General features: G+C 46.2%; 1 protein-coding gene across 3 annotated transcripts in view; it reads right to left on the bottom strand.

The window, feature by feature from the left end:
- Positions 1-8,411, bottom strand: part of AKAP8L (A-kinase anchoring protein 8 like) — a 40,775-nt gene extending 32,364 nt beyond the window's left edge. The window contains exons 1-2 of one of the 3 annotated variants that reach the window (XM_074980080.1): positions 8,191-8,411; positions 234-266 (exon numbers count right to left, since the gene is read on the bottom strand). In XM_074980080.1, the coding sequence (XP_074836181.1) occupies positions 234-266; positions 8,191-8,203 (46 nt within the window). In that variant the 5' untranslated portion in view covers positions 8,204-8,411. The remainder of the gene's footprint in view (positions 1-233; positions 267-8,190) is intronic. The other 2 variants (XM_074980078.1, XM_074980079.1) reach the window with 2 other exon arrangements.
- Between the last annotated feature and the right edge of the window lie 10,409 nt (positions 8,412-18,820).

Raw genomic sequence — 18,820 nt, 5'->3', positions numbered from 1 at the left:
TTAAACTGTGCTGATTTCTGAGATCTGGTTTTGCTCCTGCACCAGGCAGAATATTAACGTGTTGACTTCCACAGTTATATTCAACACTGACATAAACAGAGTTATATATGACATATGAGGATATTATTCAGACACAGTGGGAACAAATTTGAGCTGTGAAAATGTGCCAGTTTTCTGACTCTCCATATTACATGACATTGGTTCATGATGTATTAAGATATTACTATACTTGCCTCTGTTTGTGCCAGAGTTCCAGTTGCTATAACCTAGATAAAAGACCAAAAAGTGATCAAAACTCAAGTTATATGGTAATACCAGCAACGCTAGCGAGAGTGTAAGGAGAATCTTTTACCTTAGTAACCAGCCATCTAACCAATCAACTGCACCCAAATAAGCCGGCATGACACTGGATACCCTCTAAAGAGAGAGGAGAGCTTGACAAACCCATATTACTCTAAGGGAATTTTCATCACCGGGTGCACAGTATTCATGTCCCCTGCAAATAATGATGGAAGGAGGAAGCAAGGGGAAGCTGTAAGAGCACTTGTGTGCCCTTCCCCAACAGCACAGGAATATGGTACCCAGCACCTAGAGTAGCCAGCAAAAAAATCATTGCAGGGGTAGGGAAGAGAGGGAGGGAGAAGGCCCTCCCATGACCTTAGTAGAGAAACAACAGGGGCATTAGCCCCAAAACAGAAGCATAGCATGTGGGTGGGCAGGAACACATGCTAATACCTTCTCCATTTTTGTGGCCAATAAGCTGCCTGGATGAGGGAGAGTGACACTCTAGGCTAGCTGATTGCATTTGGATACCCCCTTCTGGAGCCTGCTGTCAGTCATTCCCTTCTTTTGTGTGTGCTGGGAGCCATTCTGTGTTCTATACAACAGTGAGGGCATACCAAGGGTAGAGGAGGAAGAGGCAGTGGAGAAGAAAGAGGGATGGGATGTGGGAATGAGGGGAGAGAGATTAGGACAGGGGGCAGCAGGGAGAGGAAAGCAAACAGACAGTGGAGAAATTAATGTTGTGGGAGAAAAAAATCCCAGTGGTGACAGCAGCAACTGTGGCTCCCCTATTCAGCAGGCCCAAACCCCCAACCTTACAAACCCTCCCAAGCACTTGGACCACCCTGATGAGGCCCTTGCACCTGGAACCTGAACTGAGCCAACCAGCTGTACCCAGACTCCACCCCAGGAAGCCCAGACCACCTCACCAAGTTCTATTTCTCCCAACCTGGACCACCCTGGGAAGTCCAATTGTCCCTGCACCTGGAATCACCCTTGTGCATCCAGAGCCCCCCCCCGCCCCATGAGCTTCCTACACCTACAGCATCCCCCACAGAACCCTCTCACCCCACACATAGATCCATACGTACTAAGCCCATCACACTTGGGCAGCCTGCTTGGCTGAGCCTGCCTGACACAGGTGGGCAGGGCCCCCAAGGTATTTCTGCAGCAGGTCTGGCCCTTGTGCTGAGTCGCTGTTCCAAGGGTGATGGCCTTTAAGGTGATTTCTCACATATGTGCAGCCAATGGTCTGTGCTCACCACTGCCATGCTGGAGTCTTCACATTTATTAAATAAAATTTGCAGTTTTAAAATAGTGTATGCACTTGGCGCAGATTTCCCACAACAATATCATCTATGAAATAGGAAACATGCTATGGAGCAGGGCTTACATCTTTCAGGGGTTGGGGTGCAGGGGAGAGGACAGGGCATGAAATTTCATAAGGGGCACAATTGGCTGCTGAATCTCAAGTTTATCCATCTAATTAAAAATGTTGAAATATGTATAACTATTCACATTTATATACCTATTAATAAAGTTTTTACATTTTACATACTTATTTTCTTACATGTGGAAAAAATCCCCTTTTGGCACATGAACATAATTGAAATTTCCATTGGTTTGGATTATATTAGACAGGTTTGGAGGAGGGGGCACCCTGCTAATTGCATGGTTGAAAAGTTGGGCCCAAAATAAGAAGTTTACTCGCCCCTGCTCTAGAGAGTAGAAACAGTTTTTGTAGTTGGCCAACCATTCCAAGAAGAGCATTGCTGGAACATGATGGCATATATTATTACATTAGTGCATGTGCAAGTGAATGATAGTGTGAGTGATGTGGTTAGATCCTGTGATTGTGTTGCTAGTATAGATATATGGGCAGACTTGGCACCGAGGTTCATTGCAGGGGTTGGTTCCTGAGTTAGAGTTACTGTGGCATGGTGTATAGTTGTTGATGAGGATTTGAGATGGGCCCAACAAGAAAAACAGACCACCACTGGCCATCATAGTCCCCATCTCAAACCTCTCCAGTACATCATCAGTGATATACAACCTGTCCTGAACAATGATCCCTCACTCTCTCAGACCTTGAGAGGCAGGCCAGTTCTCACCTACAGACAGCCTGCCAACCTGAAGCAAATAATCGGGAGCAACCATCTACTAATGTAATATGTGTGAGCAATGCTCCTCTTCCATATACATTGGGCAAACTGGACAGTCTCTTCGTAAAAGAATAAATGGACACAAATCAGGTATCAGAAATGGAAACATACAAAAGCCTATAGGAGAACACTTCAATCTCCCTGGACACTTAGTAGCAAATTTAACAGTAGCCATCCTGCAACCAAAAACTTCAGAAACAGACTTCAAAGAGAAACTGCAGAGCTACAATTTATTTGCAAATTTGACACTATCAGTTTAGGACTGAGCAAAGACTGGGAATGGCTACCAAACTACAAAAGCAGTTTCTCCTCTCTTCATGTTCACACCTTTACATCAGCTGCTGGACATATCCTCCCTGACTGAATTGTCCTAGTTAACTCTGGCCTTCCTCTTGATTGGTAACTCCCTTCTTTTCATATACTTGTATATTTATACCTGTCTCTGGAATTTCCACTCCATGCACCTGACAAAGTGGGTCTTTGCCCACAAGAGCTTATGCTCCAATAAATGTTTGCCTATAAGGTGCCACAGGACTTCTCATTAGTCTGTAACCACAAAAACAATCACAGCTACCCCCCCCACCCCGATACTGGTGAATTAAGTGTAAGAAACTCAATTTTCTTCTAGTACCTCTGGTCTCATCACATCTCCTACCACACACTTTTAGGCACAAGTAATTGCATCATCATAGCCTTCCTCATAGCATTCTGGCTCTGCATTTGCAACTAGCAATTTCTGCCATTCAATGCACAAAGTCAACCAAAATTCCCAGTCATAATTTCCCAGCTACCAGAATCAATCAATTCCTTGTGTCATGCCACATTTATCTAGCTTGCAAGTCTACACACACACTACCAGGGATGAGCTATTTAGTGGGGTTTTTTTTATTTCAATTTCAATTTGAACATTTATTTTGCAAGAGATGCTCACCACAGAAATGTGTTTTCTACGTGACAACCGTAATTTTTATCATTGTTCAAGTGATTAAATAATTAATTGTGATTAATCTAAATGCGCTGTTAAACAATAACAGAATATCATTTAAATATATTGGATGTTTGCTCATTTTATATTTTTATTACAAAGAGTATTTATCAATTCCCCCATTATAAGGGTATTTGGGAAATTTCTTTATCATAAAAGCTGAACTTACTAACAGAACTATGAACAAAGAAAACTGAATTCAAAGACTAAAACAATATAAATTGTAGTGCCTACATGTCCAGTCGGTCCTACTTTCTTGTTTGGCCACTCACTCAGACAAACAAGTATGTTCACATTTGCAGGAGTTAATGTCACCAATTTTTGAAAGCCTGAACAGTCATACACATGGGTACTGCTGTAGATGGCATCACAAGGTAGTTACATGCCAGACATGATAAAGATGCATTTGGCCCGTCATGCTTCAACCACTATTCCAAAGGATGTGTCCATGTTAATGACAGGTTCTCCTTGATTATGAGGCAAAGCAGTGCAGATTAAAAATGAACATGCATCAATCTAGGGCTAGATCTACACTATAACAAAGTCAGTTTAAGCTATGCAACTCCAGTGTACATGAACATAGAAGGAGTTGACATATCTTAAGTCATAGTTACAGAGAGATAGCCGTGTTCATCTATGCAGTCACAAAACAAAAAAGCAGTCATGTAGCACTTTAAAGACTAATAAAATAATGTATTAGGTGATGAGCTTTCATGGGGCAGACCCACTTCAGCTCATCACCCAATAAATTGATAGTCTTTAAAATGCTACATGACTGCTTTTTGTTTTACCTTAAGTCAAATTACTGTGGGGGTCAACAGAAGAAACTCTCCTGTTCACTTTCCTTACTCTTCTCATCCAGAATAGAGTAACAGGGTCAAAGGGAGAGTAATCTGCAACTGAGCTGGCTGAGCTTAACTAGACCTGCTAAATTGACTGCCGGTGGATCGATCTCTGATCTCAAGTCAGGCTTTAGTGTAGATGTAGGCCAAGTGAGTGTACAACAGCAGACGGTTGATTGGGTTCTGTTTTTACTTTCAGGTGATGCTGTAAATAAGAAGCGGGAGATGCTATTTCCCCAAAATATAAACAAACATTTGTCTTGGTGATTGGCTGAACAAAAAGGAGGACTAAGTGGACCTGTATGCACTAAAGTTTTACAGTTTTGTTTTTAAATACAGATATTTTGGAGCATAAACTCTTGTCAGATGCATTGGATGAAGTGGGTCTTTACCCACGAAAGCTTATGCTCCAAAATATCTATTAGTCTATAAAGGTGGCACAGGACTTCCTGTTGTTTTAATAAATATAAAAAGTGAACACTCCATATTTTGCAGTCTCCATTGTAAAATGAAATAAATATTTGTAAATATACTTAAAACATCCAAAAAAGTTAAAACTTTTCAGTGTTTATTCTATTGTTAAATTGCCAATAAAGCAGCAATTAATCATGATTAATTGAGTCAACTGCATGTGATAACAGCAACTGATAGCCCAAATAAAAATGTATATTGAGCCACTGTTAGCCCTACCCTAACCACCTCCTCAAAAAGTAATTCTATAATCAATGCAAACATTAGTATGCATCACTTCAGAAAGCAGGTTCTATTCAAGTTTGCATGCTGCTGACAGTACACTGAGGCACACTAGCAACACAATGCAAACTATAAGTGCCATGAGACATCTGAGTCTTTAACACAGATCTCAGATAAAAGCTTCAAAATTCCACAAAAATGAAAACTGACTAAACTTCAAGTAACGTCTTTGTTCAAGTGTCAAATCTGTTAGAGCCATTTACTAGATTCTTATCAAGTGCAACATAATTTGTTCTTAATACTTGTAATAGCCTACAAGATGGCAGTCAAGCAACAAACACTGAAAAGCTTCATCTACCAACATAAAATGCATTCCTGTTTTGAGGAAAGCCACATGCTTCACACTTTACCCTATTTCTACTTGGAAGCAAAAAAAAATTAAGGCTTTCCCTACAAAATTGTAACAGACCACCAAAAATGCTATAGCTCCTTTCAACATATGCACCACATCAAACTCTTCATCATACTGCTTAGTAGGTATTCTTAATTTTTATCCACTGAGGGCATCCCCTCAAACCAACCACTTCTCTTTCTTATAATGCCCATCTCAGAACCTTCTGTGCTGTTTCAGCAATGAAAAGAGTGAATTAACTTGCTTTTTTACACATGGTGGAGAGAGAAAGGCACTCAGAGCCCCAGGGGTAGGGGAACATGCACAAAATCCCCAGTTTGAGTGTGGGTTACAGACTCCCGCAAATAGAGGTGGATGTGAGGGTTGCATTCAGGAAAATTGAGAAAGAATGGATACAATGAGCTGGAAGCGTACGTAATAAGCTTGACATAAGGATGCAACAAATTCTACGACCCTCTAGTTATGTTATGTATGACTGACATTGATTTTTACAATCCATGCACGTGAACTATATCATTTCATATTTAAAAATACGTCAAGCAATAACTGTGCATAACATTTTCCGTAAGTACTCTACAACTTTCCTCTATAAGACAGCTTCAATAAACCTATTAAGTGAAGCAATCTGTATTCAGAAGGTCTATCAAAGCCATAACAAATGGAAACAAACAAGTCTTTACATTAAGCCTTGAAGTCTGTAGAAAATTATAGCGGTTCCAGGACTCTAAGGGAGAATTGCTGCTATAGGTGCACACACTGAACAAGTTACCCCCTTGGGGAAGAAAAGGAACAATACTACACCCAGCTACCACAGTGCACAAGGGTCCTGAGAGATTTCTGCGACTGATCAAAGTAAACTCCTTATATTTACACACAAAGCTGTCAAATGATGCAGAAGTTACAAATCTAATTATAAATTTTTATTTGTCCAAATTGCAAATCATATTTGAAGCTAACATTGGGACAAAACAAAATACAAAAATACACAAATACAATTGGGTATACCAGAATAAGACAGATTTCATAACTAGATTAACAGAGTCTTTTAGCAGAAGAGTATTATTCTGTAGGTCAGACCCCACATCTCTAAGTTCGGTACTTTTTCTGTGCCCTTCTTCGAGCTCCCAGTTTTATTTATTGTAAAATGTATAACCAAGCATCAATGGCAGTTAACTGTAATCACACTGAGGAAGAAAAAAAAAAATCTCAAAACTGAATCAAAAAGCAGCAAAGTGACAAAATCTGGGCTCCCAAACTAATCCCCAAGACATTACCCAAGACAACTTCAACTAAACAAGTTTGAATTACATTTTCTTTGTTTCAACAGAAGGTTAAGAGAAGTAGAGACTGATGCCTCCTCTCATATGCAGAATTCCCATGCCTGGCCACCTTGGCAGAGTATAAATCTCAATTTCTCTTTCTGGAGCTCATCATTTGAGATATGTAGGGGGAAGGGAAGAATCTGTGCCAGCTTCACCCCACTTATCACAATCCCTCTGCTCAAGACCTCATGAGCCAGGGGTATTGGTACCAGCTTCTCCTTGCTTAATATATTCCCTCCAAAGCCCATGCAATGGTTTGAGAGAGGAAGGGGAAATCATATTGCTATCATCCTCTCTACACTTATTACACCCCATTCCTTCAAACAGTGGTAAGTGTATCTGAGAAAGCAAGGTAAATTTCTTCCAGCATTACCAAGACAATACAGTCACAGTAAGGTGAGTACAAATCAATCCCACCTGCGCTGCAGTGTGTCCAAAATTCACAACTGATAGAGGGAGAATATTACCTGTGCTGTATTACATGCATACTCATACCAACACAACCTAACACTGCACTGGAGGAAATCATGTGAGCACCCCCGGTTGTTATTCTAGCCCCTCCCCAAAAGCCCATTCAAAGAAAATGTAAAAGAACAGCAACACTACCCTCCCCACTTGTATATCTCCTCATATAACCAAAGCCCCTGTAGTGCTGGATGGTTGGTGCTGTATGAAATTGGTGATAGTGGCAATTCTCTCTGCTCCCAAGAGGCCCTAGAGAATTCTGAGGCATCCCTCTGGCATGGTGAGTGCAATTCTCCTCACAGAGCACTACACGATAGGAATGGTGTGTATGGGGTGTGAGCCAGTGCCAGATACAATTCCCCCCACCGCCAAGCTTCACCGCACGCTGTGCGGTGGGGATGAGGGATGCATGGAGATTGTCAGCGTCACACCCCCTTAACGCTGTGAGGTACGGGGACGAGGTCAGCACGCACACCCCACCCCAGCTCCCTATGCTGCACCAGGCACGAGGACTGGAGCCAGTACTAGTCTCCGTGCTGTGCCATGCAGCAGGCGGCCAGGACCTGTCCCAACTCTCTGGCCCTCCAGGACCTGTGCCATACCCCAGCCCACGCTAGGCAACGGGGCCCCCGCCTCGTTCGCGGTAGGGCGCCAGTGCCAGCTCCAACCCCCTCGAGATGTGGGTCAGCGGCAGCAAGTCCGCCCTCGTAGGGGTACGATACGTTTGTGCTACGGCGTGAGCGGCAGCCCGGCCCCTGCACTTCTGCGGGCAGCGGAAAGGAACTGCCAGGCCCCGCTGGACGCACGCCCCCCGCAAGGAAAAGGCAGCATGAAGAAAGCAGAGCGCTACAAGACCGGCCCTGCGGCCAGGCCCGCCCCACGGCGCCAGAGGCCGGGGGAGGAGAGCTCAGAGCAGGCCGCGGTGAGACATGGGAGACAAGGGGGCAGCGCGGCACCCGCCTGAGACCGGGGAACCACCATCTTGTGCCCAACCGGCCCTAAGAACCCGGCCGCAGCAGCTGCTCACCTGAGTAGCTCATGACGGCAACTCCGCGCCCCACTCCCCTCTCACTCCCTCACCGACGGCCCGCGACTGCCTCCTGCGACAGACGGTAACGGCAGCTCCCCAGCTCCGCCTCCCGCCCGCATTGGACGCTCTGCTCTGCCCAGCACCCCGTCATTGGTGGTCGCGCCCGCCGCGACCCGCCTGACTCCCTTTCCACTGGAGCAACTTCACCCACTCCTCGGTCGCCGTTAGAAAAAAGCCTTCAATCAAATTCACTCTTACTTTCCATAGGCTGGACAAATGTCAATCAAGACAAACAGCAACGTCAATCGACAATTTTAACAGCTCATTGGTCAAAATATTTGTCAGTCATTAGGGCAAAATATTTGTCAGCCATTAAATGCCAGAGCCGCGGGTTAAGATTGGCTAAAGTAACTGTCGATCAGGAGACGGGGTGAGAGTTGGTATCCTTGCTCTCTGGTTGGTCAGAAGCAGGCAAGTTGGGTTGGCCTTGTGCATCCCCGCTCGGCGCGACCCTATCTTGGGGCGGGGAGTTTAGCCAGGCTGGCTACGGTGTCTCCGCAGGGACGTGGGGTAGTTGTCAAAGCCTCCTAGGCCCCCGGGGTGAGCTTAGCGCAACCGAAGCGGTTATGCCGGAGTGGGGGTGGCCCCGCGGTCCGCTCTGCTGGGCTCTGCGGGTCCCTTCTTAGGCTGCTGTGCGCTGAACACGCCCGCCCACTGGCGACGGCCCCACTTCCCCCAATGAAGCGCGGCCATACTGTCCCCGCCAAGCCTGGCACGGGCCCTGCAGACCCGGCCCGGGACCCACTTTCCTCCCGCAACAGAGGTGAAAGGGCCGTGAGGCACCGGCGAGGAGCGGCCCTCCAGGGCAGTCCTGCCTCATTGCCCACCTCCTATTGGCAGCCCCGCCCCCACGCTCCGGGGCGGGGCGGGGCGGGGGGCAAAAGGGGCAGCTGCCTTGAGGCCCAGCAGTTTGAAGGGGCCTGGGACGCTGCAGCAGCAGGTGGAACCCCAGAGCCCTCAAATGGCTGCCAGAGCTCAGGTGGTGCTGGCATCTGGCCGCAGCCGTGGCGATGAAGAGCTGGCTGGGGAATTTGGTTCCCTGCCCCTGCCCCTGCCCCTTCTGTCGAAGGCCCCACCCTTTCTGGGAACCTAGAGCCATTTCCCTACCTTCCCCAGGACCTTAACATGCTGGTAAGGCCCAGCAGTTATTATCACTCCTGTCCTTTCAATAGGCCCCACATATTCAGACCAAGGCACTTCTGGACCCTGCCAAACAAGCTGGCTCTGCTTTCCCTGACACACCATCCATGGGCCTTGCTCAGCCCTGGCACTGCTTTCCTCTGCTAAGCCAACTGTGGATAGAGCTGCCATCCATTGGGCATTTTGGGGCCACCACCCTGGGGTCCACAGCAGCCTGGAGAATTACTGGGGGAACTGGGGCTGGCAGCACTGGCCAGGCTGCCCCCTGCACTGAACAGCAGCAGCAGGAGCCAGGGGAAGCAGAGCAACCCAGTAGCCTGCTCCATTCACACCATCTCCTAGCTAGGTGGCTCCACTTCACTGTGGTGGTGGGAAGAGGAGCGACCCAGCTCCAGATAGCCCTGCTCCACTTGTTCCCCTGAACAACATGGATGGGAGCTGGGCTGGAAGAAGTGGGGAGTGGGTCACATCAGACAGGAGAGGGAATTTGCAGGAAGGGGTGTGATGCAGGTGGAAGGGGGCAGAGCAGGGACAGGAAGAGGCAGGGCAGAGGAAGAACATGGTTTGGGGGAAGGATTGGGGTCAGGGTGGAGCAAGGGCAGGGCCTGAGGCGAGAAAGCCCATATTTTCTTAGACTTGGACTCCCCCGACAGGCAATGCCCTCCTCCCCATTCTGAGGTGGGCCATGCACCCCCCTCCCCACCTGCACAGCAGAGACTCCTCCAGAGACGAAACCAAAGGCAACTCCTTGATCAGAGGGCTAACCTCAAGGAAAAGGCAGGCTGAAAGATGAGGAATGAGTGTAACAGCAACCAGAACTTTCAATGTCTTAGGAAAACTTACAGATTTCCCAGGATAGTTACTTCAAAAAAATGGACAATCCTGGTCAGGTTGGAACCCCACCTGTGATTGAGCTCTCTTAGCAAAAAGAGCAGTGTAGCTGCAGCAGGACAGGTTAGCTGCCCCAAGTACACAACCAGGGTCTCAGAAGGGATTATACTTGAGGCGACTAACCCCAGACCAACAAGATGCATCTGATGAAGCGGGTCTTTGCCCACAAAAGCTTATGCTCCAAAATATCTGTTAGTCTATAAAGTGCCACAAGACTTCTTGTTGTTCTCGAAGCTACATATTAACATGGCTTCCTCTCTGATACTTAACCCTAGACCTTCACTCTTGCAGCTGCAGCTATGCTGCTTGGCATACACCTCCCTCTGCTACCTCTGAGAGATCCAATATGACTGTCAGCTCTTCTACCTCCCCCTGTGGGTCTCCCACAAGCCTTTCTGAGTTGCCAGTCTTCACCAGAATCTGGAAGTTAGTTTCACATTAGTCCACAGTAGCCACTTAGCAGGAGGACCTTCTTTCAGAGCCTTTGCTATACAATCTCCATCTCAGTGTGCAATGGGGGAGTCCTCTGTGTGCTGGAGGTTGGTCCTGATTGGTACCATCAGGACTGGAAAGCCAAGAGAGCACAACCAGGACCCCTAGTTTCTCAGCTGGCACGTGGGACTCGCCACGAATTTCTCCCAGTGTCTTCTCTTGGAGGTGAGGGCAGCCTTACTGCCTGCCTCTCATGTTTTCCTTGAGTGGGACCTGCATGAGGGTACTCTCAATTTACCTCTTAACCCTGGCCGTCCAGATGTTACCATCAGGCCCTGCCCTTCAAACCTCCCTGGCACCATCACCTGAGCAAGCTGCATGACCTGTGAACTATGCCCAGAAAACAGCTTCTGCATGTACTTCACTTCCTTAGCCTCACATCTTGCCCCAGTGCCATGTCCTGCCATGCAGGGATGGTAAGAAACCCCACTGGGCCAGTATGTATTCCATCATGGTTCTGTGGGCTGCAAGGTGGCCACCTGCCATGCCAGGAGGAGGAAGCTAGATGGGGAGGTGCTGTGACCATCGGGTGTATTTCTGTTTGTTCTTGAAGTCACATCTTCAGGCAGAATTCCTCTGGACCATGTCTACTGGCTCCCTGGATGCTTTTGAGGAGCCCTGGGTGCTGTCAGGCATTCTTTGGATTCCAGCTTTTGACTCTGGCCCTCACTCCTGTCTTTGTTTTTTCATTTGTTGTTCCCCACATTCAGGTGAGAAGTGGAGCCAGTAGTTCCTACACTTAGGCTAGGAGGAGGGTCTATTCATGATGGATGGACTTCCATCAGAACTTCAGTAGGTGCAGCAAAATTGCTATTTTTAGCATGAAATAGTGTGGGTATAACTACTTGGGTTGGAAATTACACCCCCAGATCCTGTATAGACCTACGCAATTACTCTGTGGAATAATCCAGTCCCTCTGTAGTTCCAATTTTATTTCATTCTGTATGGCTCTCACTCAGGATAGACTAACAGATGAGTTAGCTCATTTGTAGATAACTGTGAAGACATAGTCTCAGAAAACTCATGTGTAAGCAGAAGGACCTAGAGTAACGGGAGGAATGTGGAAAGTGTGATACTGAAGGAGCTTAATCTGGATAGTTTATCAAAGTTGTGTGTGATCTGATCACAGTGTAAAAGTACAGCCGTGGAAAGATTTCTGACAGCAGATGACAGATTGAAAAGTCATAGCTGTGTGCTAAAGCTGGACAAAGTCACACTAAAAATAAAATATAAATATCTAAAGGGGAGGGGAACTAACCACTGGAATAACTAACCCCAAGATGGGAGTGGAATCTCTATCACTTGGAGACTTTTAACAAATGGGTAGATGTTATAACTCAAACAGAAGTGACAGAAAAGCACTGGATAAGGATTGCTGGCCTGCGCTAGTGGGTTCAGAGTATATTATGATAACAGTTGTTTATGGTATTAAAATTGATGGCTATGAATTGTTATCCCCGAGTATTCAAAATCATGAATCAGACTCCTAAAACCCATGAGATTATGGGAGTTCTTGTGTTTCTGCCTTTGGTATTTGCACAGAGCACATTTTTCAGAGTTTTCTCTGCAACCACAATGAGTAAAAACTGACCCAAAAATCTATACTTTTTACTTTAGAAGCTGGTGCTTACAATGGATGATGATTCAAGAATGTGATGCTGTTGCACAAAGACCAATATCATTCAGAGACGTATTAGTAGGAGTATGTATGATGTAGCCCTCATGTAGTCTCAGTTAGTGTACTCTATCCAGTATTTAGGAAAGATGTGGACAAATTGGAGGGTCCAGAAAGGAACGTGGGATGCAGAGACAATGTCAGCTCCAGGCCCAGCTCTGCCCTGGTGGGACCTGGCTCTGACATCATCCCACGAGGGCAACTAGATGAGACTAGAGCTTTAAAATATATGAACTGTAAGGAAGTGTTGAAAGAACTAGACATGTTTATCTAGAGAGGAGGGACAAAACATCAGCCTTCAAATATGTAAAAGCAGTACAGTAGGGTCTCATATTTGCAGGGGTTCCGGGTTGAGAGCCCTTGCGAATGTTGAATTTCACAAATATGGCACCCAGTTGCTGGCGCTCCTGCCCAGAGCCCCAGGGGAAGCGGCGGCTGCTGGTGCTCCTGCCCAGAGTTCCTGGGGAAGCGGTGGCTGCCGGTGCTCCTGCCAGAGCCCCAGGGGAAGCGGCGGCTGCCTCCACTCTTGCCGGAGGGGAAGCGGTGGCTGCCAGTGCTCCTGCCAGAGCCCCGGGGAAGCAACATCTGTTGGTGGTCCTGCTAGAGCCCCAGGAGAAGCGGCCACTTGGCCAGTCACGAATAATTGAATTCGCGAACATTGAGTTCACAAATTGTGAGACCCTACTGTACTTTTTTTTGTGCCGGCACTTGTGAGTACTGGCACTTTGGCAGCTCCAGCTGTGGGATTCGCAGCTAGGTGGTGGGAGGACCCCAGCAGCCTCATGGTGGGGAGCTGGTTGGATCGGGGAGCCCTGCCAGCAGCCCCAGCTGTGGGAACCTCGGCAGGAGGCAGGGAGCTGGCTGAGTACCAGTTCCTCTATTTTTACAAAGAAAACACTGTGTAAAGAAAATAGTATAATCTGTTCTCCATGGCTACGTCTACACGTGAAGCCTACATCGAAATAGCTTATTTCGATGTAGCAACATTGAAATAGGCTATTTCGATGAATAACGTCTACACGTCCTCCAGGGCTGGCAACGTCGATGTTCAACTTCGACGTTGCGCAGCACCACATCGAAATAGGCGCTGCGAGGGAACGTCTACACGCCAAAGCAGCACACGTCGAAATAAGGGTGCCAGGCACAGCTGCAGACAGGGTCACAGGGCGGACTCAACAGCAAGCCGCTCCCTTAAAAGGCCCCTCCCAGACACAGTTGCACTAAACAACACAAGATCCACAGAGCCGACAACTGGTTGCAGACCCTGTGACTGCAGCATGGATCCCCAGCTGCAGCAGCAGCAGCCAGAAGCCCTGGGCTAAGGGCTGCTGCCCACGGTGACCATAGAGCCCCGCAGGGGCTGGAGAGAGAGCATCTCTCAACCCCCCAGCTGATGGCCGCCATGGAGGACCCGGCAATTTCGACATTGCGGGACGCGGATCGTCTACACGGTCCCTACTTCGACGTTGAACGTCGAAGTAGGGCGCTATTCCGATCCCCTCATGAGGTTAGCGACTTCGACGTCTCGCCGCCTAACGTCGAAGTTAACTTCGAAATAGCGCCCGACGCGTGTAGCCGCAACGGGCGCTATTTCGAAGTTAGTGCCGCTACTTCGAAGTAGCGTGCACGTGTAGACACAGCTCATGAGTGCAAAGAGTAGGACAAGGAGGAGTTGACTTAATCTACAGCACGGGAGATTAACTTGAGCTAAAAGGGAAAACTCCAACTTTAAGTTCTGGAACCTGGTCAGGTTATGAAATCACTGTCATTGAAGGTTTTTAAGAAGAGATTAGACAAACATCTGCCTCACATGCTCTAAGGCTACGTCTACACATATTTGATTTTATAATGCTGGGTTTTATAAATTCAATTTTGATTATCCTCACCTCCCCACACACTTGAGTTAGTGCTGCCACAATGAATCACCAAACGTCGACTGTTGCAGCAGTGCACTTTGGGAACCTATCCCACAGTTCCCTCAGCCCTGTAGCATTCTGGGTTTTATCACTGGTGTAATATGGGGAAAAAATGCTCTGCAAGTGGTTGTGGGTATGTGATGTCATCTTCCCACATTGCACTGCCTTCATTCACCTCACGTAGAAAGCAAACAGCCATTTCTTCAGAAGGAAAGAAGGAAAAGTTGAGAATCCCAGGCAAAAGAAAACCAGATAGGCTGTCTTCAGAAGGTGAATGAACCATGAAAACTGGTTGCTCAGCTGCTTTCCCCCCTTAGAAAGAACACCCTTTGATACAACTTTTTGCCTGATCAGCCAATTAGCGTGCCAGGCAGGGGACTGTCATACCCACATGCCAGAATGACTCTGTGCCCTAGGATCACCCAGTGACTGTGCCATCTCAACTGCCCCCCCCCACAGCCACTTTTCCCCCCTCTTGAAACCAGAAACATCCTCCCTGAAAATATTACAGGAGCAGATTACTGCTTGTGATATCCATCACGGCCCTTCCACCGCCCCAGTTGAAACAAAACAGACAAAGGAATTTTTGCACCATTTTTCCCAAGCCCGCCCTGACCCAAGCCGCTTGCTGGAGTGCAGCCCAGTGACGATAGATGCTGTCAGAGCACCCTGTTTCTGGGCCAATCTGCCAGAAGTACAGTAGAATAATAGCAAAGATGAGGAAAAGTAGGATAGTAAAGTTGAGGAAAGTGCAACCCATTAAAAACTAAAGCCAACTCCCCCAAGCAGGGGAAAAGCCTGCAGGTCCCATACTCATGAATGGAAAGAAGACAATTTGTGGTGCACTGAGTTAGAAGCGTTTTTGACTTCAGACTTTATTATACAGACGTGTCCAACACTGAGCTCCTTAGAAGCTACGTGGGAGAGCTGTGCCCTGGGATCACCTAGGTGACTGTGCCATCACAACTGGCCCCCCCAGCCACTTCCCTCCCCTCTTAATCACACCCCTGCCATTGGCTGGTGCCAATGCAGAAAAAAAAATCTCAGACTCCTGTTATATCCTGAGCAGGGGAGAAGCCTCCTTCCCATGCTGGGGCTATGTTTTTCATGAGTAGATACAATTGCCATGCTTATAATAAATAAATTCTTTCAAAATGGGCCCAGGTGGCCACTTCAATTTCACGGGTCCCCTAGTGCCAAATTCAAATTCATGGGCTTCCTGTTACCGACTTCCTGCACACTTGAGGAGCAGGGCGATGGAAGTGGCCAGAGAGGACAACCATGGGACATTGTGGACAGCCATGGGGCATTGTGGGATACATACGGGAGGCTACTAAAGTTGATTTAAAAGAAATGGTATTTCCACTCTAGCATTCATTTGACCTTTTAAGTTCGAACTTGGCACTATGCCAACTTGCTTTGTGGGTGTAATAATATTAAATTTAGTGCTCCCTAAAATCTACCTAATGGCATTCACAGTGAGGACAGTGACATTATAAAATTGAGCTAACTGCCTTAAAATGGACTTTGTCATGTAGTGTAGACATAGCCGAAGTACACCTAATTGTTTCTCAGCCTGCAGAGGGAGGGCTGGACTAGGTAACCTCTAGACATCCTTTCCATCCCTACATTTCTTCTTGTTTTCTTTTTGTTTTAGTTGCACTTGCTACTTCCAGTGTGTCACCAATAGGTGTAGCATCAGTGTGCGATGACTTCAGGTTAGATGACAACATGATTAAAATGCTGATGGCTGTTGCCACTCACCATTGCAAAAACTGTGGGAATTCTGTGCCAGTTCAAGTGCCAGAGGTCACAAATGATGCTGATAAACTGGAAAAGGTTCAAAAGGAACCACAAGAATGATGAAAGTTTTAGAAAACGTAATTTATAGTGACAGACTCAAGGAGCTCAGTCTATTTAGCTTAACAAAGAGAAAGCTAATAGGCGTTTTGATTGCAATCTACAAGTATTGCCTGGGGAACAAATATTTAATAATGGACTCTACAGTCCGTCAGAGAGAGGTCTAACACAGACCGGTGGCTGGAACTGGAAGCAAGACAAATTCAGACTGGAAATATCAAAATAAAAAAAGCAGGTTTGCTGGTATATAGACTAACATGGTTATATATAGTATATAGACTAACATGGTTATCTCTCTGTTACTTTTCATCAGACTGGAAACGTGGCATTAATTTTTAGAGAGAGAGAAAAATTAATAATTTGCCAATTGTTTTCCAGCACTGATGATTCTCCAGGGCCGTGTCTACACTAGCCCCAAACTTCGAAATGGCCATGCAAATGGCCATTTCGAAGTTTACTAATGAAGCACTGAAATGCATATTCAGCGCTTCATTAGCATGCGGGCAGCCGCGGCACTTTGAAATTGACGTGGCTTGCCGCCCTGTGGCTCATCCCGACGGGGCTCCTTTTCGAAAGGACCCTGCCGACTTCAAAGTCCCCTTATTCCCATCTGCTCATGGGAATAAGGGGACTTCGAAGTGGGCGGGAGTCCTTTCAAAAGGCAGCCCCGTCGGGACGAGACGCACAGCGGTGAGGCGCGTCAATTTCGAAGTGCCGTGACCACCCACATCCTAATGAAGCGCTGAATATGCATTTCAGCGCTTCATTAGTAAACTTCGAAATGGCCGTTTGCGTGGCCATTTCGAAGTTTGGGGCTAGTTTAGACGTAACCAATGACTCCTAGCTTTTTCTCTTGTGTGGTAACAACTAATTTAGGCCCCATCCTTTTATACATATGGTTGGGTTTATGAGTTACAACATGCATTATTTTGCATTTATCAACATTAAAATTCATCTGCCATTTTGTTGCCTGATCACCTAATTTTGTGAGATCCTTTTGAAGCGCTTCACACTGCTTTGAACGTAACAATCTTGATTACCCTAACCTAACTCATGACTCCCTAGGCCACCTTGGTTACCACCTTTGAATTTGGCTCTCAATTTTTGCTACATTCCCATACATCTTAATTTGTGATTGCTTGGCTATGAACCCCCTGAGCTAATCAAATCCTTAGTTAATGACAGAAGAAAAAAATTGACGGGACATGATTCCACTTTTAAAGCTGAGTGAGCAGACACACATTAGTTGTTGGGCTGCATAACAGAATTTAGTAATTTCTGTTAAGTGGAAACAAGTATGGGGAACTTTGTGCTCTACAGTTCATGAACGGAGGAAGTTCCTGAAACACTGTTATGCACTGGGTTCATAATGTAACTTTCCTTATTGACACATAAATCCTAAAACTATGTTCAAACAGCATGCAGGGAATGCATCTTCCAAAAACCTCTTCCCAAATAGCTCTTCCTCCAGAACTGACTCCAAAGAGAGAAAGCAAATTGTCCTTCTGCTTGCTCCTTCAGTGAGCCAAAACTACCCACGTCTGCCCAAGAATCAAACCTTGCTTGCACGCTTGGCAAAGTAACTTTGAAGACTGTGTTGAATAATAACAGAGAGGTCGCCATGTTAGTCCGTATTCTATCAAAACAAAACAGCAATCATGTAGCACTTTAAAGACTAGCAGAATAATTTATTAGGTGATGAGCTTTCCTGGGACAGACCCACTTCTTTAGGAAAGTAACAGAGAGAAAGCTGTGCTAGTCTATATACTATCAAAACAAAAAAGCAGTCATGTAGCACTTTAAAGATGAACACAATAATTTATTAGGTGAGCTTTCGTGGGACAGACCAGAACAGACTCAATATTTAAGGCACAGAGAACCAAAAATAGTAATCAAGGTGGATAAATCAGAAAAAAAAATAATCAAGGTGACCAAATCAGACAGTGGGGTGGGGTGGGGTTGGGGGGGTGGCGGGGAGCACATCAAGAATTAGATTAAGCCAAGTATGCAAACAAGCCTCTATAATGACCCAGAAAATTCTCATCCCGGTTCAAACCATGTGTTAATGTGTTGAATTTGAAAACAAAAGAGAGCCTCTCTTTCAAGAGTGTTGTGAAAATTCCTCATCAGTAAAACGCAAACTTTTAACTCATTAACAGAATGGCCCATTCCATTAAAATGCTGGCTGACTGGTTTGTGGATCAGGAGTGTTTTTATGTCTGGTTTGTGCCCATTAATGGGGCATCTGATGAAGCGGGTCTTTGCCCACAAAAGTTTATGCTCCAAAATATCTGTTAATCTATAAGGTGCCACAGGAATTCTTGTTGTTACTGAAGAGGAATTTTCACACCACTCTTGAAAGAGAGGCTGCTGAACTCTCTTTTATATTCAAATTCGACACATTAACGTGGTTTGAACTGGATGAGAATTTTCTGGGTCATTATAGGGGCTCGTTTGCATACTTGGCTTAATCTAATTCTTGACGCCCCCGCCACCTTCTGCCCCTCTACTCTCTGATTTGCTCACCTTGATTTTTTTTTTTCTGATTTATCCACCTTGATTACTATTTTTTGTTCTCTGTGCCTTAAATATT

The sequence above is a fragment of the Carettochelys insculpta genome, chromosome 29 (genome assembly GCF_033958435.1).
Source record: "Carettochelys insculpta isolate YL-2023 chromosome 29, ASM3395843v1, whole genome shotgun sequence".
Classification (NCBI taxonomy): domain Eukaryota; kingdom Metazoa; phylum Chordata; order Testudines; family Carettochelyidae; genus Carettochelys; species Carettochelys insculpta.
This window is presented reverse-complemented; position numbering and strand designations above follow the sequence as displayed.